The sequence below is a fragment of the Entamoeba dispar genome, genomic scaffold (assembly GCF_000209125.1).
Source record: "Entamoeba dispar SAW760 scf_1105229461041 genomic scaffold, whole genome shotgun sequence".
In the NCBI taxonomy this organism is placed as follows: Eukaryota; Evosea; order Mastigamoebida; family Endamoebidae; genus Entamoeba; species Entamoeba dispar.
Window position 1 is genome coordinate 1194 of NW_001854494.1, and position 22743 is coordinate 23936.

General features: G+C 23.2%; 13 protein-coding genes across 13 annotated transcripts, besides 44 other annotated features; 6 read left to right on the forward strand and 7 right to left on the reverse strand.

Annotated features, from left to right (window-relative positions):
- Positions 1-33: 33 nt before the first annotated feature.
- Positions 34-1055: a repeat region.
- A 104-nt stretch (positions 1056-1159) lies between these two features.
- Positions 1160-1261: a microsatellite.
- An 18-nt stretch (positions 1262-1279) lies between these two features.
- Positions 1280-1560: a sequence feature (AT_rich).
- A 152-nt stretch (positions 1561-1712) lies between these two features.
- Positions 1713-1870: a sequence feature (AT_rich).
- Positions 1871-2240: 370 nt separating this feature from the next.
- Positions 2241-2339: a microsatellite.
- Positions 2340-2490: 151 nt separating this feature from the next.
- Positions 2491-2779: a repeat region.
- Positions 2780-3071: a sequence feature (AT_rich).
- A 60-nt stretch (positions 3072-3131) lies between these two features.
- Positions 3132-3156: a sequence feature (AT_rich).
- Positions 3157-3316: 160 nt separating this feature from the next.
- On the reverse strand, positions 3317-4051 carry EDI_206230 (uncharacterized protein; the record flags this gene model as incomplete). Its single annotated transcript, XM_001737995.1, has 1 exon — positions 3317-4051. The coding sequence occupies one exon, from the start codon at positions 4049-4051 to the stop codon at positions 3317-3319; it is 735 nt and encodes a 244-aa protein (XP_001738047.1).
- Positions 3345-3368: a sequence feature (AT_rich).
- Positions 3655-3693: a sequence feature (AT_rich).
- Positions 3764-3785: a sequence feature (AT_rich).
- Positions 3797-3825: a sequence feature (AT_rich).
- Positions 4052-4142: 91 nt separating the features above from the next.
- EDI_206240 (uncharacterized protein) lies at positions 4143-4472 on the forward strand (the record flags this gene model as incomplete). The annotated part of the gene is made up of 1 exon (XM_001737996.1): positions 4143-4472. The coding sequence occupies one exon, from the start codon at positions 4143-4145 to the stop codon at positions 4470-4472; it is 330 nt and encodes a 109-aa protein (XP_001738048.1).
- A 27-nt stretch (positions 4473-4499) lies between these two features.
- Positions 4500-4622: a sequence feature (AT_rich).
- Positions 4623-4687: 65 nt separating this feature from the next.
- Positions 4688-4740: a sequence feature (AT_rich).
- A 77-nt stretch (positions 4741-4817) lies between these two features.
- Positions 4818-4865: a sequence feature (AT_rich).
- A 226-nt stretch (positions 4866-5091) lies between these two features.
- Positions 5092-5197: a sequence feature (AT_rich).
- Positions 5198-5358: 161 nt separating this feature from the next.
- Positions 5359-5421: a microsatellite.
- A 28-nt stretch (positions 5422-5449) lies between these two features.
- Positions 5450-9070, forward strand: EDI_206250 (uncharacterized protein; the record flags this gene model as incomplete). Its single annotated transcript, XM_001737997.1, has 1 exon — positions 5450-9070. One exon carries the CDS (start codon positions 5450-5452, stop codon positions 9068-9070), a length of 3621 nt encoding a protein of 1206 aa, XP_001738049.1.
- Positions 7384-7510: a microsatellite.
- Positions 9071-9073: 3 nt separating the features above from the next.
- Positions 9074-9129: a sequence feature (AT_rich).
- Positions 9130-9217: 88 nt separating this feature from the next.
- On the forward strand, positions 9218-10320 carry EDI_206260 (uncharacterized protein; the record flags this gene model as incomplete). Its single annotated transcript, XM_001737998.1, has 2 exons — positions 9218-9467; positions 9521-10320. 2 exons carry the CDS (start codon positions 9218-9220, stop codon positions 10318-10320), a joined length of 1050 nt encoding a protein of 349 aa, XP_001738050.1.
- Positions 9476-9504: a sequence feature (AT_rich).
- Positions 10310-10332: a sequence feature (AT_rich).
- Positions 10333-10642: 310 nt separating this feature from the next.
- Positions 10643-10728: a sequence feature (AT_rich).
- Positions 10729-10743: 15 nt separating this feature from the next.
- Positions 10744-11382, forward strand: EDI_206270 (lysozyme, putative; the record flags this gene model as incomplete). The annotated part of the gene is made up of 1 exon (XM_001737999.1): positions 10744-11382. The coding sequence occupies one exon, from the start codon at positions 10744-10746 to the stop codon at positions 11380-11382; it is 639 nt and encodes a 212-aa protein (XP_001738051.1).
- A 241-nt stretch (positions 11383-11623) lies between these two features.
- Positions 11624-12976, reverse strand: EDI_206280 (replication factor C subunit, putative; the record flags this gene model as incomplete). Its single annotated transcript, XM_001738000.1, has 2 exons — positions 11624-11714; positions 11976-12976. 2 exons carry the CDS (start codon positions 12974-12976, stop codon positions 11624-11626), a joined length of 1092 nt encoding a protein of 363 aa, XP_001738052.1.
- Positions 11924-11945: a sequence feature (AT_rich).
- Positions 12809-12833: a sequence feature (AT_rich).
- Positions 12890-12918: a sequence feature (AT_rich).
- Positions 12977-13019: 43 nt separating the features above from the next.
- Positions 13020-13108: a sequence feature (AT_rich).
- EDI_206290 (leucine-rich repeat containing protein, putative) lies at positions 13105-15868 on the reverse strand (the record flags this gene model as incomplete). Its single annotated transcript, XM_001738001.1, has 3 exons — positions 13105-15219; positions 15368-15685; positions 15749-15868. The coding sequence occupies 3 exons, from the start codon at positions 15866-15868 to the stop codon at positions 13105-13107; spliced, it is 2553 nt and encodes an 850-aa protein (XP_001738053.1).
- Positions 13579-13633: a sequence feature (AT_rich).
- Positions 13980-14035: a sequence feature (AT_rich).
- Positions 14062-14084: a sequence feature (AT_rich).
- Positions 14253-14306: a sequence feature (AT_rich).
- Positions 14434-14506: a sequence feature (AT_rich).
- Positions 15060-15103: a sequence feature (AT_rich).
- Positions 15224-15362: a sequence feature (AT_rich).
- A 145-nt stretch (positions 15869-16013) lies between the features above and the next one.
- Positions 16014-16048: a sequence feature (AT_rich).
- A 162-nt stretch (positions 16049-16210) lies between these two features.
- Positions 16211-16232: a sequence feature (AT_rich).
- Positions 16233-16308: 76 nt separating this feature from the next.
- EDI_206300 (uncharacterized protein) lies at positions 16309-17368 on the forward strand (the record flags this gene model as incomplete). Its single annotated transcript, XM_001738002.1, has 3 exons — positions 16309-16740; positions 16793-17015; positions 17067-17368. The coding sequence occupies 3 exons, from the start codon at positions 16309-16311 to the stop codon at positions 17366-17368; spliced, it is 957 nt and encodes a 318-aa protein (XP_001738054.1).
- A 39-nt stretch (positions 17369-17407) lies between these two features.
- Positions 17408-17435: a sequence feature (AT_rich).
- A 247-nt stretch (positions 17436-17682) lies between these two features.
- On the reverse strand, positions 17683-18475 carry EDI_206310 (uncharacterized protein; the record flags this gene model as incomplete). Its single annotated transcript, XM_001738003.1, has 2 exons — positions 17683-17813; positions 17866-18475. The coding sequence occupies 2 exons, from the start codon at positions 18473-18475 to the stop codon at positions 17683-17685; spliced, it is 741 nt and encodes a 246-aa protein (XP_001738055.1).
- Positions 17822-17860: a sequence feature (AT_rich).
- Positions 18476-18486: 11 nt separating the features above from the next.
- Positions 18487-18612: a sequence feature (AT_rich).
- A 17-nt stretch (positions 18613-18629) lies between these two features.
- EDI_206320 (uncharacterized protein) lies at positions 18630-19580 on the reverse strand (the record flags this gene model as incomplete). Its single annotated transcript, XM_001738004.1, has 1 exon — positions 18630-19580. One exon carries the CDS (start codon positions 19578-19580, stop codon positions 18630-18632), a length of 951 nt encoding a protein of 316 aa, XP_001738056.1.
- Positions 19581-19615: 35 nt separating this feature from the next.
- Positions 19616-19710: a sequence feature (AT_rich).
- A 41-nt stretch (positions 19711-19751) lies between these two features.
- On the reverse strand, positions 19752-20300 carry EDI_206330 (uncharacterized protein; the record flags this gene model as incomplete). The annotated part of the gene is made up of 1 exon (XM_001738005.1): positions 19752-20300. The coding sequence occupies one exon, from the start codon at positions 20298-20300 to the stop codon at positions 19752-19754; it is 549 nt and encodes a 182-aa protein (XP_001738057.1).
- Positions 20301-20352: 52 nt separating this feature from the next.
- Positions 20353-20407: a sequence feature (AT_rich).
- On the reverse strand, positions 20397-21416 carry EDI_206340 (uncharacterized protein; the record flags this gene model as incomplete). Its single annotated transcript, XM_001738006.1, has 1 exon — positions 20397-21416. One exon carries the CDS (start codon positions 21414-21416, stop codon positions 20397-20399), a length of 1020 nt encoding a protein of 339 aa, XP_001738058.1.
- Positions 20708-20731: a sequence feature (AT_rich).
- Positions 21417-22223: 807 nt separating the features above from the next.
- Positions 22224-22276: a sequence feature (AT_rich).
- A 25-nt stretch (positions 22277-22301) lies between these two features.
- Positions 22302-22737, forward strand: EDI_206350 (uncharacterized protein; the record flags this gene model as incomplete). Its single annotated transcript, XM_001738007.1, has 3 exons — positions 22302-22453; positions 22498-22650; positions 22701-22737. The coding sequence occupies 3 exons, from the start codon at positions 22302-22304 to the stop codon at positions 22735-22737; spliced, it is 342 nt and encodes a 113-aa protein (XP_001738059.1).
- Positions 22656-22699: a sequence feature (AT_rich).
- Positions 22728-22743: part of a sequence feature (AT_rich) that runs on past the window's edge.

Sequence of the window (22743 nt, forward strand, 5' to 3'; positions counted from 1 at the left end):
AATTAAAGAGTTAGTAGAAGGAGTTCTTGTTGTTCAGCAATCAGTTGGTGATACCACCAAAGTGTACCAAGATTATTTAGGAAGTATTAAAAATGAAATATTTGAAAAACAGGATAATGAAACCTATGAACAGGCTATTAAAAGAGGAGAAGGAATACTTGATAGAATTGACGAGATAGAAAGAAAAAGAAGAATGGTAGTAATGGAAAAAGGACAAGAGACAATTAACAGAATAGAAATAATTAAGAATAAAATGAAAAAGATAATCGGAGAATGTACTAGAGATGAAGCAGTAATTAGTAAAGCAAAGAATGAATTAATAGACAAAATCATCCAAATGGAAGAAATGAAGACAAACAATAAAGTCAACAAAATAAAACTAGAAATTAAAAAGATGGAAGAAGAAATAAACGTTATTAAAGAAGAAAATAAATCCAAGAAAGAAGAATGGATGTCACATTATAGTGATTATCCAGAAAGAAAGAAGAGATTAGAAAGTATTAACAATGTGATAACAATGGAAGAAATGAAGAAAATCGAAGAATGGACAATAAAGAAAGTACGTAGTGTCATATTTGATTCAGATATTAATAATTGGAATAAGGATATATCAACACTTCAAGAAAAAATATGGTATAAAGAGCACCTAATAATTATCATTGAAGATACAAATGGAAATAGATTTGGAGGATATATTGATAAGAGAATTAATAGTGTTGGAAATTTTATAAATGATCCAAAGTCATTTTTATTTTCATTAGAATTAAAAGGAAGAATACAAGGAATGATGAAATTTGATATTAATGATCCACAATATGCATTTTATTTATATAATCGATCGGATTATTTGTTGTTGGAAATTGGAAAAAATGATATTGTTGTTTATAAAAATGATTTTAGAACAAGTTCATATATTGGTTTCATTTCACTTGAATGTAAAGGAATATCAAATTCGCTATCTAGAAAATCGAATTTTACACCAAAGCAAATAATTATAATTGAAATGATTTGAATTTTCATTTGTTTAACAATAAAAAGAAATAAAAAATGAATGTCATTTATTAAATGATAGAAAGAGTGTAAAGATAATTGATAATCTATTTTTTTTTGAGTTGATTTTATTTGGAAGAATAAAATAATGTGTGTTATTTCGTCAATAAATAATAAGAATGATTAAAGAAATAATAATAAAGAGAAATGATAATAAAAATGAAATACAAAGAACAAGAATAAATTATATGATTAAATAATAATAATAATACATATCATTGAGTATGTGAAATTAATTAATTTTATAAAATAGAATTAAAACAGAATATTTATTTTTATAATAATTGTTTTATTTCATTTAATTATATTTTGAATCTATTACACACTTCAATTATATTTTGACATCATTATTAAATTTTATTTATTCTAAATTTCACAAGTTTATTAAATAAACATAAAAAGTTTTCTTATTAATGAGTCATAAAAATAAAATTGTATCTATATTCAATTAAACTATTAAATTAAATATTATCTTTTTATTGAATGAATTATTTAAATATTATAATAAATGACCAAACAAAATGTTTATTTAAAATGATGAATGAACAAATATATTATACAGTGATTAGATTAGGCATTGAATTGAATAATTATTGTCATTAATATATAATATAACATATTGAAATATACCGAGTATTATTAAAAGAGGGAATAACAAGAAGTTAAATAAAGAAATTTAAAAAATAAACAAAAAGTTTAATTAATGAATTTAATAAATGATGCGTTAATTCTATATCAATTATTATTCAGTTAATAATTTATTTGTTAAATATGAAATATATTGAAATCATTAAAAAATGAAATCATTATTATTTAAAATCAATTGTTAAGTTAGGTGTTGTAATATTAACAAATGAAATACAAAAAATTGGTATCAAATTTAATGAAATTGTTAATGTTTATAGTGTTTTTATGGTTTTTTTAGTTGTGTCATATAAAATTATTGATTAGTGTTGATGAAATATGTTTCAATGAGTGTGTTGTTAATAATCATTAAAGAATATTTAGATAGAATTGAACTAGAACATAACAAATAATTAATATCAACATAATCAAAAATTACAATGATGAATGATATTAATACTTTTATTTATCATGTTTTGTAACATGTTATAAAAACTTATTTATTCACTTATTCTACATATTTTGTATATTCCAATTTTAAATAAATAATATTCATATCAATGTTTATGAAATAGATTAAATGAAATTCTACTGAATTATAATAATTTATAATATACAATCAAATAAACATATAAAATAAATTAAAAAGAATCAAAGTAACATAAGTGATTAATGAAGAAATTATTTAATAATCCATTTCTTTTAATTAATACAACAAATCATACAAGGATAAAAAAATAACAACAACAGTATTAAAAATAACAAAATACAATAGAGTGACAATACCTTTGCCAATAAGTTTTTCGAAAATAAAACTAATTAAATATTCTCCTTAAAATAAGAAAATAAAGCAGAAGAGTTTTAACACCCACCAAAATCAATAGAAACTTAAATGATGATATTAAGTAGGGACGTTTAAAATACTTTATTCCACATCAAAAAAAAACAAGAAAAGGAAATTTTCCCAATTCAACAACTAAAATCAAAGAATAAGCTAGTAGTTGATGAATAAACAATTTTAAGCAAAGAGACAGGATTATCTAAACTCAACTGAGCAAGGAACAATAGAAAATATTTCTATTAACACCTAATTAACTACTTTTTAATTTTTATTTGAAAACAAAAAAATACAAATAAAAAATTTAATTCTTTGAAATAAATAATATAAAAACAAAGAATAGAAAATTTATTCAGTAAACAAATAAATAATATTATATAATTTGCATTAATTTAATAAAAAAATATTATTATTTTATAATAAACATATACGAAATTGTATTTATATTGTAATGTAAACTGAAAGAATAAATGAATAAATAAATTAAAATATAATAATGGATATAGAATATTTAATACTTATTAATATTCTATTAAATATTTTATTTATGAAATTATATGATATACAATTGTTTAAGAGAAGAAATGATAAATAATATCATACCATTTAATAGAAGTACATTTTAAATAAATTTAATAAAAAAAGCTAACTAAATAACAATAAAACTGATTCTATTATTCCTTATTCTGGGAGAAGACTCATCTCAATTTAAATTAGATTCAAAGAATAAAAAAAATTGACAATTATATATCCATAAAATCAATAAATAAATAAAACCATTTAACAATTTAATAAAATGAATAATTAGTTTGGAAGAATTATTTTCAAAGAGTTATTAAAAAATTTATTAAAAAAAGAAAATCCATCATGAGTAGGTTGAGAAATAGCGATATCATTAAGATGATAAATAGTTCCATAAGTGTTATAAATTTTAGTTAATTCTAGTAAATGAGATGCAACCATTTTTCTTCTTGAAGTTTTATGAACCCATAACACTTCTATTGCAAGTCTTGCATTTGTTTTATTTTGTTCAATTAATTTAATATCATCATATTTATTACAATTACATTGATAAATACTATGTGTTTTATTTAATACTCTAGTAATAACAATTCCAATAATTCTATTATTTTCTATACAACAAATATAATTAAAATTATTTGATTTTAAATAATTTAAATCCATTTCAATATCTTCATTTATTCTTTCATTAATAATTTGTATTTCTTTATTAATTCTTGAGTTCCATTGAAATTTAATATATTTATAATTTCCTTCTTGTTGAATAATATTATATTCATTATTTTTTATTTGTAGTTTTGGTGGAAGAAGAAATTCTTTATGATATTTCTCATGTGTTTTTATATCGTCTTCAATAGTGCTTTGGTATTCAAGATGACAAATATTACATTTAATAACTCCAGGTTGTTTTTGGCTGAAGTCTAAAACACTTTGTCTCTTCTTCAGAACCGTTGATAACTTGATTTGTTTTGTTTTAGAAAAATTCTGAGTTGGTTTTGTGGTTTGTCGCTTTTTCATTTTATTTTTTAGTTTTTTTTTATTACCTCCTTTCTTAACAATTAAAAGTAAAAATAAAAAAGATCTTGTTGTTAAAACACATTTTCTTATCATGTCAAAACATCATCCAGATTTAGTAATGTGCAGAAAACAACCTGGGATAGCTGTCGGTAAATTGTGCGCAAAAGATGAAGGAAAATGTCCTATTTGTGATTCATATGTCCGACCATATAAGAAAGTAAGGATTTGTGATGACTGTAACTTTGGAAGTAATCAAGGAAAATGTATCATTTGTGGTGGAGAAGGTGTAACCGATGCATATTATTGTAGAAATTGCGTGTTACAAGAGAAAGATCGGGACGGATGTCCAAAAATTATTAACATTGGAAGTTCACGTGCTGATTTGTTTTATGAGCGTAAGAAAAAATTGAACCAAAACTAACATGTTAAAATAAATGTTTTGATTGACAAAAAAATAGATTAAGAAAATTTTTGTTATTTCTTTTTGTTTATTCATTAACTATTTAATAATTTAAGAACTATAAATTTTATAAATATTGTTTAATTAACCTATAAAATTTTACAATTTATACCTTCTTTTCTTTGTAAATTGCTTCTCTTTAAAAAAAGAAACAACGCCCTTTTGGTATTAGTACCAATTAAACTTTTAAATTCTTAAATAAAATTTGTGTTTATTATTTTTTTTTATACAAGAAGGTCAGAGACATTGTAATAATATATGATAGTACTATAAACAATAAAAAGAAGTACTACTATATCTTAAAAGATAATAATTCTAATTAAATATAAAATAAAATAATATTGTTATTTTTTTCCAGGAATTTAAATCATGAAAATACTTTCATATTGTTTTGTTAATACATTTGTAATATTATGTCTTTGAAAAAAGTATATATGCATATAAATAAAACATTCTAACCTTGTTACTATTACAAAGAATTGAATCAATTTAATGTTTTCGAATATAAAGTATTTAATAACATTTATAGTTAGATACAATTGATAATGTCAAATAATGTTTTTTTTTTGAGAATAGTATGATAATATAGTAAATATTAATAATATTGGAATAGATAGATAAATAACTTATAAATATATTTATAAATTTATTCTAATTTAATTGAATAATGAAATAGTAAAAAATAACTTTGACAGAAGAAAAAAGAAATAGTTCTTTACTTCATTACACTGTTAGAAATTAAATGAATATATATTCACAAATCTATAGAAATTAGTATTTATAAAAATAGATAAAAAATTTTGTATCTAATATTCAATCAAATAAATTCTATTAATAGAATGGTTACAAAAAAAAAAACAAAACAAGAAAAACACAAATTAAAAAAAAAAAGAAAAAAAAATAGAAAAAACTGAGATTGGATTATTTTAAGAGAACTTATGATTTCACCTCGTCTGAAAGTTGAAGACATTTATGATTTGACTCTGAAATCAGAACAACTACTCGATGCATTCAACAGAAAAACTCCTGCAACTCAAATTGGACTGTATGAACCAACACACGAAGAATGGGCATCTTTAATAGCACAATTAGGAAGACCTTCTCCTGTTATTCGAACTGCAGTTATTAGACATTTAATTTGTTTAATTGATATATCAAAGAATGTACCTGAAATATTATTAGAAGGAATTGGAGCATTACTTATTGCTAAGGCATTAGTTGATTATTCTACTATTAAAGAAAAAGAACCTGAAAAAGTTCGTAAATATAAAACAATGTATCAAACAATGAATAGGTATGCTTTCACTTTAATCTCAACTATTCTTATGACAATTCAAAAAATACCAACAGTTTGGGCAAGAGCAATTGTTGAAGCATCAGAAGCAATTGATTCAAGAGATACATCATACATTGAATTATATGATAGATTGATTGTTCAAATTGCGCTTTCATGTCCTGATGTATTTGGGGCATCAGCCACTGAAGCTTTGAGAACAATATTTTCAAAGAAAACAACTTGGAGTCAAAACTCAGTAAAAGATTTCATTTTATTTGGGCTAAATTCAATTCCACATAAAAAGTATTTAGGGATCGACCAACTATTAATTTCATTAATATCTCCAATGTGTAGTCCTGAACATTGGTTATTTTCTCAGAAGAATGTATTGACTCAAAGAATAAATGCTGATAGAGAACTTAAACAAACACAATATTCTGATGCAATTGATATATTTTTTAAAGTTATTCAAACGTGGCCTGGATTATTAACATTAACATCAAATAAAGGTATTGATATCTTAGTATTAGCATTAAGATCACCAGTACCAAAACAAATTAATATGATTGTTTCTAATTTATATAAATTATTTGATCTTAAACAACCAAAAATTCAACCTCAAGGTGTTGATTATCAAGAATCAGTTTCTGATAATTCAATTCTTAAAAAGTCACCATTAGTATTATCATATTATACTCATTTATTGATTGCTTTGATTGATTCTAATTTTTTTGATGCACTTTGTGATGTTTGTGTTGGAAGACAAATGCACGATGACTTTTCAAGAGCTGAGATAGTATCTCATGAATCTAAAAAAGTAGATAAAATGAAAACTAAACCAAGTCATCGTCAAACAATCTCAGAACATTCTCAACTTGGACTTGAAGTAACTATGATTGGATTAGAAAATAATTCTCCTAATGAAAAAGGTTCTAATTCAATTGAAGAAGTTAATTGTATTACTGTAATTGCAAAATCAGTTATTTTACTTGGAGAATTATTGTATTTAGCTGGATTATTATTACCACAACGACATTTATCATTACAAAAGTTATTTGCTACTGCATGTAACTTCTCATCAAATCTTCAAACAAGTTCAACATCATTATTAGTAAATTTACATTCTCATATTCAATTTAAAATTGATGCAATTATTAAAGAAAGAAAAGATAATGAGAGATATACTATTAATGAATATATGAGTAACGATGTTACAAGTGATATCAATCAAACACTAAAAGGTTTAAATATGATGGATGAAACTGAAATCAAAAGAAGTGTTCAAGCATCAAACATTACATCAAATGATTATTTAACTTGGAATTGGGATGAAATTTTTAAGTTATTAACATCATTATCTCAAAATATGAGATATGTTCCAATTGTTGAAAAAACACCTTTCTTTAAAACATTAATTAAATTTTATCAACCATCAAAAAAGAAGTTTAGTGAAATTGATTGTCAACCAAAAGAAAAGTACACTCCATGTGGAACAATGCTATTCCAAATTTTAATTCAAAGTGAAAGTGGTCAAGGATTGATGCAAGTTATCTTAAAAGAAATTGCTGCAGAACTTAAATATTTTATTCAAATGGCAAAGAAAGAAGAAGAGAGAAAACGAGAAGAAGAGACAAAGAAAAAAGAAGATGATAAAAAGAAAGACGATGATAAAAAAACTGAAGAAGAAAAAAAAAAGGAAGAAATTAAAAAGAAAGAAGAAGAACTTAGGAAATTCTTTGAAAGTTTAAATGAAAAAGGACATTTCTTTGATCAAACACATTTAATGAAAAAACTTTCAAAAGAATATTTTGGATTTATTGGAAGTATTTGTGATATGAAAGAAGCATATATTGCTTTAAGTGATATATTTGATTTATATACTCAGGTTCTTGGGATTAGAAGATTAGATCCATTGTCTGATCTTATTTCATCATCATTTAGGATATCAACAAATGATAAAAATACAAAAGTAATGGAAGCAATGCTTAATAGTGAAAATATTACACTTGCTAATCGTGCTATTAAAGAAATAAGAAGATTATTAATTAGTTCAGGAGATATTACTTCAGAACAAATGATGTGGAAAGGTTGGACTATTCCAAAATTAGTCGAGAATTTAGTTAAAAAAAATCAAGTAAAACAAAATATAAAAGAGATTATTATTATTTTAAGAAACGCAATTAAGAAAGAACATATAAAAAAAGTATTTGTTGAATTTATTAATGATAAAAAAATTGATAATGAAGAAACTAAAGGAAGTAATTCACAACAATCTTCAGAAATTAGAAACATATTTCAAATATTAATTGATAATGAAGGTGAAGATATTATTTATGAATTACTTAAAAATGATATATCAATTCAAAAGTGTATTGAAAGTACAACGTTTGTTATTGATGAATATAATAAATGGATGAAAGGTGGGTATATTGCTTATATTCAAAATTATGATGAAAAAAAACGATTACCTCATTTCTTCCAAATATTATCTCTTACACCTATTGGAAGAGGAATATTAAAAGATAATAATACAACTGAAAAACTTTATATTGAATTTACAACTTCAAAATTATTAATTAATAAAAGTGGTGCTGCAATTGCATTATCTTACATTGCTGCTAACGATAATAATGACGAATATAAATTAGTTGATGAGGATATTATTAAATGCATTATAAAATCAATTTATGATGAATCATTATATATTAGAGGAATATCAACTTGGGCAATTTCAATTTTATGTTCAAATAAAAAATACGAAAAAATGTTAAATGAAGAAGGATGGAATAAATCGTATAATGGAATTATGATTCCTGGAGATGGGTTGACTGATCAATTTTATAACCAGTATTATGAAAAAGTTCTCTTAAAAAATATTCCATTTTCAACTAATTTCTTAAATAACGAACAAATAGAAATTGTTAAATCTGTTAGAAAAATGAGACATGCAAATATGTGGAGAAGTTCAATGAAAGAACTTAATAAAAAAAGAGCTGAAAAACAAGAGTTATTTAAGAATGATATTTCTTTTAATATGGACGTATGTAAATTATTAGACAATGTTAAAACAAGTGTCATTCAACGGAGTTTTGTATACGAAATATTTCTTAGCTCTTTACCTTTACTATCTCTTAAAAATCAAGCACTTTCTTGTTCTGATAAAATTATTGGCATTGTAAAATCAGAAGCTCCAATAAAAGATAGTAGTTGTTCTACCCCAAAAAGAAATAAACGAGCTACAAAATCTCAAATTTGTTCTGCTGTTGATCCTACTTTTTCTTAATACATTAATTATTGTTATTCATAACATATATATTAATTTTTTTTTGTTTTTTAAAAATAGGAATTATTAGTTCTTTATGGTTTGATTACTTTAGTTGCATTAATTTATTATTAACAGTATTAGAAACATTTAGAGCCTTGTTATTTAATGATTGTGTTACAATACCTAGATTCACTTGAAAGTCTTTATAAATTTAATTGTGTTTGTAAAAGCTGTGACGAAGCAATCAAAGCAACAAAAATTAATCCAAATTACTCAAATGATTCTCTTGACACTTTATTACAAAACAATGAATTATCTCATATTCAAAAAGAGATCAATGTTTTTCCAAACTTAGAAACATTACAATTATCAAATGATTGTTTAGAACAATTATATAAAACACATAAATTATACTGTTTGTTGTATTTTATTTTAAAATAATGTAAATAAAAGTCTCATTATTTACAGTAGAAAAATCAATCAAATTAGTTAAAATAACTGATTATATTCTTAAAGAAAAAGAAAGCAGACTTGTTAGTTTAAAGTCAATAGAAGAAAAGATAGTTGAAATGAAGTTGGATTGTGATTATCTTTTGAATGGAATTAACTTATCTAATTGTCATAAATTACATAAATTAACACTAAGAATTGGTAATGTTTTTCAAATATGTCATTTAAAAAAATATATTGAAGAAATAAAAACAATTCCTTTTCTTCAACTGACTTGTATTTTTCATTCTAAACACCACCAAATAGTTTCTGCTATTTTAAAAGATTTCCCAAAAACTAAATTAATTTGTTGTTGGGTAGAAAAAAATACTTGTAATAATCTTATTGATTTGACCCATCACACATCTAATCATCTCATTGGAGTTTCTTATTTAGACTTTGACTCATATTCTGAATTTAACAACTTCCCATTTATTTTATTACCCCATAGAAATGGTCAATTACAACTTGCTAATGAAATGGTTATTGAACCTTATTTCTCTGAATTATTAAAGAATTATTATCCTGGCAATTTAGAAATTGTTGGCAAGAAATTAACTCCTCTCATTTCTCAAAATAAATTTCTTGTTGATTTATCTTATTTAAGTGATATAACTAAATTATCACTTCTTGATAGTAAAACAAAAAATATTAAATATATCCTTCCTTCTTCTTTGAAGGAATTAAAAATTCTTAACTTCGCCTCTTTTGATGATATTTTAAATATTAATGAAGTTAAATCAAACCTTAACAAATTCTCTAACAAACAAATAAAATAATAAAATTATTTTCTTCTTCTTTCATTTTTCCTTTTCTGATATAAACTTAAATCTATTATAAAATACAATCTCTATTAACCTACCTGAAATAGTTAATGACCCATCTCCATTACCTTAAAGAGGCTATTTGATTCTTTCATTTTAATAGCAATCAAAAATAATTAACAAATATAAGACTGACTATTTAAAACTTAATACATCAGTCTATGATGTTATACAAATGTGTTTTGTTTGGGTAACGTAAATCACGAGATTACTCATTAGTATTCTTGTATTAATTTTAAAATTATCTTGTGGTAATTAAAAACAAAAAATATTTCCGTTATAAAAAACAATAATAAAAAAATTTTTTATTATTGTTTTTATTAAATTAAAAATTTAAAAAACACAATTAAAAAAAAAATAAAACTACAAAATAGTATTATGCAAGTTCTTTTCTTAAGTATTTTAATATTTACTGCTTTTGCTGGATATGGGGTTGATATCGCAGAGCCTATTAGCGTTAGCTCAATCAACTGTCTGAGAAATATTGGATTTAACTCCTTTTTCATTTTTAGATGCTGGAGAAGTCTTGGATCATGGGATCCAAATGCTAAAGGAATTAATAACAACGCCCTCTCTGCTGGTTTTGATGCACACAATATTGACGCATACTTTTATCCATGCATTTCATGTGGTGATCCTGCTGGACAAGTAAACTCATTTTGGAATCAAGTAGTTGCTAATGACATGAAGTTCGAGAGGGTTTGGTTTGATGTTGAAGGATATTGGAATGATGAAGAATCGAACAAACAATTCTTTGAAACAATGATTAACCAACAAAGAGCAATTGGATTTAAGGCGGGTATTTATACTAATTATAATAATTGGGATCAAATCTTTGGACTTGATTATACTTTTGAGTATGCTGATGAATATCCTCTATGGTATGCTCATTATGATAGTTGGGATAGTTTTGGTGATTTTACTCCATTTGGTGGTTGGAGTCGTCCAACAATGAAACAATACAATGGAGATATGACTACATGTTCACATGACGTTGATTATAATTACAAGCCATGAATTGAATTAATGAATTTTATTGGTTTATTGAAAAAGCTTATAACAATGAGTTATTCCATTTGTAGAAAGAAGGTGTTGTTAAAAAGTCAATAAGTGAGACATAGTTATGACTCTTTGATTGTTCATGAAAAGAAATTCTTTCTTTTCATCCAATGATTTATTCTCAAATTGTCATTTCAAAAAATGATGGAATCATACTCATTTCAATCTTATTGAAATGTTTAGAACATATAAAAATTGTTTAATGAATAGATTGATGGTTAATATCATAAATATTAATGTTGGTACAATTAGACAATAATAATATTTTGACAGAACATAAATTAATAGTACTATTGATTATAGAAGGTATTGATTAATTCAATAAATGAAGAATAATGTCTTTATTTTTATAAATCAAAATGTATTTTTTTATAGTTAAGAATGAAGTAGATCATGATTTTGTCTGTTTAAAATGAATGTTATTTAATAGAATGATAAATATTAAGTAATGAATAATTTTCATTATATTGTTAGGGGATAGTTAGCTTTTTAAAATCAGTATTAAAAAAATAATTATAAATCAGTTATTAAGTAATGAACTTATTTCTAACATAAATGCTTCAATATGATAAATTGGTTCAGTTCCAAGTGACATATTATGACTATGTTTCATTGCAATAGAAGGAATTTCTAATTTATATTTTGGATCAATTTTTGATTCCATTAAATACCAAAACATTGTCTTTAAGATAGTATCAGCAGAAATGATTGTTGATAATTCTACAACTTCATCTCGTTTCTTTTCAAACTCTTTTGAGGAAATCTTTTTCATACTAATAACAATCTCAGCTAACTTTTCTCTCCAATATAAATTCTCTATCTTTCCAGTTAATCTATATTCAAATGCTGCTGCTTCAGCTAATAGAATATTTCCACGAGAAATACCAACGATTTTTTCATTTCCTCCAAGTTTTTCAACAATTTTAGTCATTTGTTGTTTATCTGGAAGAGGAACACGAATCATAACACATCTTGAACGAATAGGTTGAATAACACTACATGGATTAGTACAAAATAAAATAAATCTACAAACTTCTGAACCAGTTTCCATAGTTCTTCTTAAAGATTGTTGAGCATCATTAGTTAAATGATCCGCATCAAAAATCATAATAACTCTAAATTTTGTTTGATTTTCTTTGTAAGATTGTTTTGATTCAGAAGTAAGTATTAAATGATTTATTGATTTTTGTTGAATAAGAGAACTAAGTGTTTGAAAAGTAGTTAATGATTTAACATATTCTTGAATAACTAATTTATCAGATTCAGTTGCATTTGAAGGGATAAGTTCTACATGATAAGGAGATGATCTTAAATTAATTTCTTTTGGTTTTCCTTTTACATCAATAATAGTAGTTGAAGGTTCAATTTTCATAACACCATCACCATAAATATTTTTTAAATATAATAAAGCTCTTGTATATTTTCCACTTCCTTCAGGTCCATGAAAAAGTAAATGTGGCATATCTTTATTTTTACTTAAATTTATTAATAAATCATTAGCTTCATTTGCATGATCCAATTCTTTAAATGAAGATGGTCTTTTATTAAACATAAGAAACCAAAAAGAAAGAATAAGAAATAACAATTTGAAGTTCTTAAATAAAAAACAAAAAAGAAAAAAAAAGTTATTTAAAACAAATAAAATAATTATTAAATTAAAGAGATTTTTTATTTTTTAATTTAAGACATTAGTTTACAAACAATACAACTAATATTATCTTTACATCCATTATTATATGCAATATCTCTTATTAATGAAGATAATACCCAAGCAGATTCATTAGATTTTTTTCTACAAATTTCTCCAACTAATTCATTAGATAATACATCAAAAACACCATCACAACATAATACAATACATATATCATCTATTTCTCTTTCATAAGAAGTAATTTGAGGAATATAAGTACAAACTGATGAACATTGAATATCTCCTAAAGTTCTTGTTAAAACAATTTCACCATTAACTTTAGAATGATCAATAAATCCATTTAATTTACGAATTCTTTGAATTTCATCAGGATTATTAATAGTATGATCTTCATTAAGTATAATAATTGAATCTTTTTTAACAAGAATAGATCTTGAATCACCAACATTAGCAATAAAATATTTTTGAGGAGTAATTAATACTACATTTGCAGCAGTTCCATCATTAAATTTATATTCATTAATTTTTTGATTAATTTCTTTAAATGAATAAATTAATGCATCTTCAATTGATTGATGAGGATTTTTAGATAAAATATTTGCAAAACAATTAGGGAATTGTGAAGCACAAAAACAACTAGAATTAATTCCATTATGACCATCAAATAATGATAATAAATGAAATCCAATTCCTAAAAAATTAGTAATAATAACTGATGTATCTTGCATTGAATCTCTTTTACCACACATATTTGATGTACCAATTTCAATAGGACATTCAAATGAATTTTCTTCAAATTGAGGAGAAGATAAAGGTAATTTAAGTTGATTACAATAAGCAGATTTTAAAAATAATAAAGGAGTATGAATTATAGTTTGTGGTTTATTTCTATCTCTTTTTTCTGTATTAAAATAAGATATTTCAAAAATATTTAATTGTTTAATAAAATTAATATTAAAAGGATATTTTATTTCTGGTAATGTTCCAATAAAATTAATATTTTTTAATTGTTTCATTAATGTTAATTCTGATGGAATATGAAGATTTTTATTAAATGCTAATGAAAGTGATTTAATTGTAGTACATTTAATAATAGGAAATATAGAATTAATATTATTATTTGAAAAATCAACAATTTGAAGATTATTTAATTGACTTAAATTTTTAGGTAAATCACAAATATAATTATTTGTTAAATATAAATTTGTTAATGATGTTAATTTTAAAATATCTAATGGAAATTCTGTTAATTTATTATGTGATAAATTTAATTCTTCTAATTGATTTAAAATACTAATTGAATTTGGTATTGTTGTTAATTGATTAATTCCAAGTTTAAGTATTTTTAAATATGGAAGAAATAAAAATAAATTATTTGGTAATTGTGAAATTTTATTATTACTTAAATTTAATTCTTTTAATTTATTATAACTAATTCCTTTTTCTGGAAATGATATTAATTTATTTGAAGCTAATGTTAATATTTTAATATCTGAATGTAATTCACTTTGTTCTATTTGTTGAATAAAATTATTAGTAAGATATAATTCATTAATTGTTTGAAGATTTCTTGTATTTGGTATTTTTTTTAAGTAATTATTACAAAGATTTAGTATAAATACATTATCATTTGGAGTACATTTTATTTCTGTTAATTTATTATTTTCTAATATTATACAACAATTATTTAATGTACAATTAACTTCTGTAATTAATGAATCAGTAATAATTAAATTTGATATCTTTGGAATTTTTCTTAAAAATTTTGGAAATTCATTAACTCGACTTCTAACAATAATAATTTCTTGAAGATTAGAAAGTGCTATAATTTCTTCTGGAATTTTTTGAATTAAACAATTAGTAAATGCAATTTCTTTTAATTTTTTTAATTCTTTAATTTCTCTTGGTATTTTTCTTATTAAATTATTATCTAATTCTAATGAACAAAGTTCTGTTAAATTAAATATTTCTTTTGGTATTTGAGTAAATTTATTATTAAGTAATTTTAATTGATTTAAATGTTTTATTCCTTCAATTCCTTTTAACTTAGTTAAATTATTATAAAACATCCATAATGTTCTAATATTTGATAATTTTCCAAGAACTTGTGGAAACTTATTAAAATTATTATTACTAAGATCAACCTAGAAATATAAATATTTCTTCTTATTTATCTTTTTCATTTATTTATTTTAAATTCAATCTGAAGATTGAATTATTAATGAATTATTCAAAAGTTAATAACAATATTCTATATAAAATAGTTAAGAATAAAAAAAAATTAAAACAAACAAATGTTAACTTTGTTAAAGAACTCATTTCTAATGGTAATTCTTTTAACTTATTTGCTGGAAATGTAATATTTACAAGAGTAGTCATTATTCCAATTTCTTTTGGAAGTGTTGTAAGATTATTTTGTCCCATAATTAATTCAGATAAATTATTTAAACAAATAATATTTGATGGAATATATGTAATTTGATTATTTGATAAGTCAAGACATTTTAATGATTGAAGATCAAGAATTGGATCAGGAAATTTATTAAATTTATTTCCTCTTAATCGAAGGAGAGTTAATAATGAAAAATTTGAGAATGATGGTTCTAAAGACTATATTATTGAGTGAGTAATTTATTCTTGTTGTATTATATCTACAAATTATAAATAACATACATTAATTTGATTTAAACTTAAATCAAGACTTTTTAATGAATGTTTAAGTTTCATGATTTCATTTGGAATGCAAGTATATCCTTTTGACTTAGCAACAAAATTTGTAGTAACTTGTGTCATTAATTTGAACTCTTTTTTAAATAGATCTATCAATTCTAACTACTATCTATTTTCAGTATTATCTAAAAAAAAACATTTTAATCATATATTCTTCTTTCCTTTCTTATTCATGAACATATAATGACATTAATTTCATTAATTGTTCTTATTAAATATAACAAATTTACAATATTTAATATTCAACTCTAATTTTTTATTTCATTCAGATATCTTATGTTATATTTAATGAAAATATTTTCATAAAAGTATTCTACTATTGTTATTAGTATTAAACACAATTGGTTATTGATCTGTTTAATAAAAGGTATTATACAAACAAATTATCTACTCTAAATTCAATACAAATAATATTATTATAATTTATGGTTTTTTAATCAATAAAGAAATTGAAAAGAAGAATGAGATGAATTGTGATCTCAGTAATTCATTAAATTATTACAATGACTATAACCCTTCCTCCATCACTCACTGGAATATTACCAAAATACCAACAAGTTGTAATAAATTGTACATCTCCTGAATACAGAGAATTGTCAGCTCAAATCCATATGGCATTACTTCCATTAATTAATACAATTGCTATACTTCATACACCATATCAGTCATGTTCTGAACATTCATTTAAACAATTCCAAAAAGATGATAAAACTTTAGTAATTGAAGTTGGAGGAATTTGTGAACAACAAGACCATGTCTATATTTATCCATTAAACATTCCTGCTCTTCAACCAATTCATATTGATGATGATACTATTATTATTGTAGAACCTTCATTAATGGAAAAATATAGTTTTATGAAGTCTTTAAACAAAGAGTATTTAGTATTGAATATGAAAGACGCATTTATTATTAGAGAGAAAGCAATAAAAAATGTTTGTTATTACTTAATTTATGTTATATGAAAAGATAATTTATAAAATATAGAATGTTAATAAAGTAGTAATTATCTATGGAAGTGAGACATTTAATTCAATACCATTCCAATTATATTTCAATCCAATGAATATTAAGAAAATTAATATTGTCAATGGAAATGAAATTGATTGTTCAAAAGAAACAATGAGATATGTAATGAATAGATATTCATTATTTGATAAAATTAGAAGTGCAACAACATTTATGCTTTTACTCCTTGATCCTGATTGGTGTTTGTTTATTCTTTTCATTAAATATTCTCAAAATGAAATTCATTAATTAGACAATTCTGAATCATTTAAAAAACTAAGAAGTTTATTGATGAAAGAATATCATGTAATCACTGTCTTTATGGGAAATCCAGAAAATAAGTTACTGAATTATAGTGGACAAGTTGATATTGCTATTATTCTTGGTTCTGATTTATCTGAATTGAAGTTTGAAGGTGATATTCCAACAGTAACACCATATGAAGTATTGTATTCATTATATCTCAATAATGAAATTGAATGGAATGGAGACTATCCAATTGGCATTAAACGATCAAAACCATACATTGACCAAGTATATGAACTTACTAATTAATTAAAAGTTTGAACCATTTATTATTTAATGAATGAGAAGTTAAAAAAAAGAATTAATTTTTAAATATGAATTGTTTTTGTATCTACATTCATTATTACTAATATTTTGTAATAATAATGAATTGGTCATATATTAGAATCTTTTTTTTTCTTTTCAATTCTACTTCAATTAGGTATTTAATTTCTTTTATATTAAAGAAGAAATATTCCTTATTGAATGACTTATTCATAAGAAACAAGGTAATTGAATAAAACAAAACAATAATAAGATGGAGTATAAAATTAAAAGAAGAGAGAAATAATAAAAAAGGTTAGTTACTTAGTTATGTGTTCTTTCTCATAGATTCGTGGTAAAATTTTAGTAATGTCCATTGAATAAGAAACAAAAATTAAAATGATAAATCCAACAAGCATCCATTGAGCAATAGCTGCCACAGAAACAACGACTAAAATGTTAATAATTTTATTTATTATTTCACTTAAATTAAATAAACAAACATTTCATTGCAACACTACCAAAGATAGAAACTGTTGTAGGATGAATTGCCATTGCTAATATAATAGTAATTCCACATCCAATACAACACCATTTTCTAAAATTCATTGCACGTTCATCAAAATAAGAATAAACATTTTTCTTATCTTTAAGAATATAAAATATATATGATGTATGTATTATGACTAACATGAAAAATATTCCTGCACAACTTTGATGAACTCGACTTCCTATTGTTAAATGAGTTGATGAAATAATATCATCTTGTAATGGAATAATTGCATGAATTATAAAACAAATAACTCCAGATGATAATGTAATGAATAATTTAATAGTTTGTTGTTCAGAAAATAATTCAGTAATTGGTAAAACAGAAAAATGAATGTGATATGAGCAATATAAAAATAATATTCCTGTTATACAAAATCCAAATGAATATAAATAATATTCTGGTGATTTATAACCTGTTAATGAAATGAATGGTAATATTACACTTGATGGATAATGATTTAAGAATGTTGATATAATAAAACAAATAAGAATTGTAGTAACAGCAATAAGTGCTGCATTTCTAATAAGAATTGGTAATTTTTTAATGGTATTAAACGTCATGTATTTATGAGAAAAAAAAATTAAATAAAATTGACAGTTCAATTAAAAAAGAAATAAAATCTTTTAAATTGAAAAGAAAATAAATAAAAATCTAATTTTCTCATTAAGAAAACAAAAAACAAAAATAATATAAAAAAGAAATTCACAACTTATTTTATTGATAATAAGAATAATTCACTGGTTCCCATTGAGGTGGTGTAACATATTGAACTTGTTGTTGAGGTAATTGTTGAATAATTGGTTGAACATTTTGTCGTTGAACAAATCTATTATTTGTGCGATTACGATAAGGATTAGTATATTGTACTTGAGGTTGTATTTGTTGTATTTGTCTTTGTCTAAGAGGAACAAATTGTGGTTGAACAGGTTGAATATAAACAGGTTGAACTTGTCTTATAGCAGCAGGACGAACAGTTTGAATAGGTTGAATTTGAATTGGTTGTGTCATTGAAAAACCATCTTCATTTTCCCAATTATCACCAAAGAAATCATCATCTTGTTGTTGATATGTTTGAGCAAAAGGAGGTGGAGACATTGATGGTGAGAAAAATGTATTATCCATTATATATGGATCATATAATGGATCTGGAATATCATCTTGAACATGAACTCTTTGTGGAATTCTTCCATATTTCATTGCCATAGGATTTGGTGCTACAGCTCCAATTCTTGGATTTGATAATTCATCATTAACTTCATTTCTCATACAAATTTCTGCAACTTCTGCATTTAATGCTTCAATTTGACTTCTAATTTCTGCAAGTCTATTACGATCTCCACGTTGTTGTCTTTTTTGTTGTATTTGAGTATATGGATTTTCTTGATAAACCATACCAGCTATAGGAATATTTCTTGGATTATTATTATAAATTTGTGCTTGTTTTGCCATTTTTTGATAATCTTTTGAATTAAGTGTTTGACTAATATATTGTCTTCGTATTGGAACTTGTTGTTGAGGAGGTGGTTGTAAATAACCAATATTTCGAGTGGTATGTTGTTGTTGAATAGGAAGAACAATTCCATTTTGGTGTTGTTGTGCCAATTGTTTAGCAATTCTAAATTGTTGATAAAATTGTGAAGGACAAGTTTGATAAGGATTTGACATTCTCTCTTATTCTTTTACTAATTTTTAAAGTTCACTTTTTATTTTTATCTTTTCTTAATTTTTTTTTTTTATAAATAATTTAAAATAATAAATTATAATAAAATATAGTAATTTATTCATATTTAATTATGTTTTGTTGAGATTCTTTCTAATTTGTTATTTGTTAATATTTTATAATACTTGAACAACAGTATCTGGTTTAAATGAAAGAAGTGGATACAAATTATTTTCTTCAACTCCTTTAAACCCCTTTTCTTCAATATCATTACATTGAAAAGTAATAAATTTAGTTTTTTCATCATAACTAACAGTAATAACTCCATCTTGTAAACCAAATGATGATCGTTGAAGAGATCTATCATCTCCCATATATACTCCATCATAATATAATACATGTAATAGTGATGGTTTTACTGCTCTATTTAAGTCAATTGGTTCTTTAACAGTTACAAATCCAATACATACATTACCATTTAATACTCGAACAGTAAATTTTTTAATTGGGATATATAACATAATATTACAATAAGATACTTTCACATTTTTTGGACAACTGATAGTAAGGGTTGTTTTGTCAAATACTAAATTTTCACTATAAAAACTATAATCTCCAAACCATAGCATTTGTCTTGTCATTGATGATTGATCTTTCATTTCTTTTTTTAATAACTCTATTTGTTGTTTTAGGTTATTAATTTCATTAAGTAATTCTTTTGTCATTTAACTTTTATTCTTTATTATTTTAAGTTCTTCTTCTTAAAACATCTTCTTCTTAAAATTTATTATTTTTTTATTTTAAATTCCACAAAATATTTTTTAATTAAAAACTCTTTTTTGTTGTTCTGGTGTTGCTTTCATTTTAAATTCATATAACAAATTATCTGCATCATAAATATATTGTAATGGAATTTTATGTTCTAATTTGAGTGTCCAAATAAATAAATCATCAAATCTCATCTGACTGTTCATGATTTCTACTCTATTTTTGATAAGAATTGTTGCTGATAAAAATAAATATAATTTGTCTTTAGGAAATGAGATAAAACTATCCCATAATCTTAAAACTTCTTTTGAATTAAATTCTCGTTTAAATAACATTAATAACCATTTAACAATAAATTCAAATGTAATATTATTTTTATTTAAATATTCTCCAAATTCTTCATCTACAACATAAATAATATTTCCTACATTCATCATTTTATCTGATGATATTATTCCTTCTTCTCCATAAAATTCTTTTATTAATTCAAGTATTCCTTGAAATAAATAAAATACTTCAAATTCTGAATATGTAATTTGTATAATTAATGCTACTATATCACTCATTCCTTGTCCATATCCAATTTTATTTGTTATACTCATACTAACTAATACATCAAACATAACTTTTAATGTACTACTTGTTAAATCTTTAAATAAAATATTATCTCTATCTGTTCTTTGAACATCTTTACAAATAATACTAATATTTCTTTTATATCTATTCTTTGTTTGTTCATCCATTTCTTCTGGTTGTTTTCCATTCCATCGTTTTTTAATTTCATCATATTCATTCTTTAATAAAAGAAGTTGTTGTTTTCTTTCTTCTTCTGTTGAATTAAATTTCAATATTCCAAGAAACATTTCCCATAAAACAACTCTTATCTTTTCATCACTTCCATGATATTTGACTAACGTTCTCAACTCCTTTTCTTCAAATTCATGAATTCTACCATTTTCATCTTTCATCTCAATGATTTGTTCATATCCAATCTTACTTAAATCATTAACTATCATTTCATTTCTTTCAATTCTTAATTCATCAGTATCTCCTCGATATATCAAATTATCCATGTAATTCTTCTTTTTAAAGTTCTTATTCAATTTCTTTTATGTTATATATAACACAATGAATTAATTTCTTTCAATGGAGTTCAAAGGTTTCTTTATGGTTTCTTTGAGAACAACTTTCTTTTATTGGTTGTGGTGTGTTTATTAAAGAGAAGATGATAACATGATTAAATTTATGACAAGAATTAATGTGCCATTTAAATAATGAAATCTCATTCTTCATTACTTTACTTTTCATAGTTCAACATAAAGAGTGATTGTTTAATCAAGTAAATAGTTGTGTTGAAATGAGAGAAACAAATATAGAAAAGGTTCTGAATTATTTAAATAATGGCTATGAAAATAAAAAGTAAGTATTGATTTAGAGTAATTTTATTTGATACTTCTAGTACTGAACATTATCAAATCAACTATAATTCAATACATTTATTTTTTAGAACATTACATTCATTTGATTTTTGTTTTGTTTATTGAAGGTAGTATTCATTCTTTTATTTGTTTAGAATGGAGTTCTTGTGATTTAATTATATCAAAACAAATAGTAACAATTATTTGATATGAAATAACCAAATTGGTTTGATCTTGTTTCTGTTGAAAGTAAATCATGAATTGGAGATTATTAGAACAATTCCTTGTACTCTCTTCTTTTATTCAACAATGTATGATTTAATACATCAGCATTGATTATTTTATTGTCTCTTATTAGTTAAATAGAATGATTTCATTATGAAGACAAACTCAAATGAATTAGAATAGAGAATAACAGAGAAAGTGTTTAACAAAATGATTCTTTATGAAAAGAATAACATGAAAATAAATTGTTATTTTTAAATTTGTTTTTTAAAAAACATAAAAAATTTTAACTGAAAAATTTTGTATTTACACAATATGAGTGAAGACAACCAACAACAACCAGAAACACAACAAGTAAATCAATCAGTTGAAAGCAAAGAAGAACAAGATATTGGATTAATTGATATCATTAAAATTACTGATCAAAAACAAAAATGTGATGAAATTGAAATGAACCAAAAAGAAATGTTTGTTTATTATTAAATAAAATGAAAAGATAATCACAAAATAGTCAAAGTATTATCAAAGATCAATTACAACATGTAGCTCATATTCAACAATTAATTAGTGAAAAATCAAAGGATTTTGATAAAACTATTGATCAATCTATTGCAATAGTCAAAGATACTAGAAATGATCTTCTTGTTATTCAAGCAAAACTTCAGTTTGAATTTTTTATTTGTATTTAAAAATTCAATAAATATTAATATTTAGAAATATGAGATTAATGCTAAGATTACCAAATAAATAAACAATT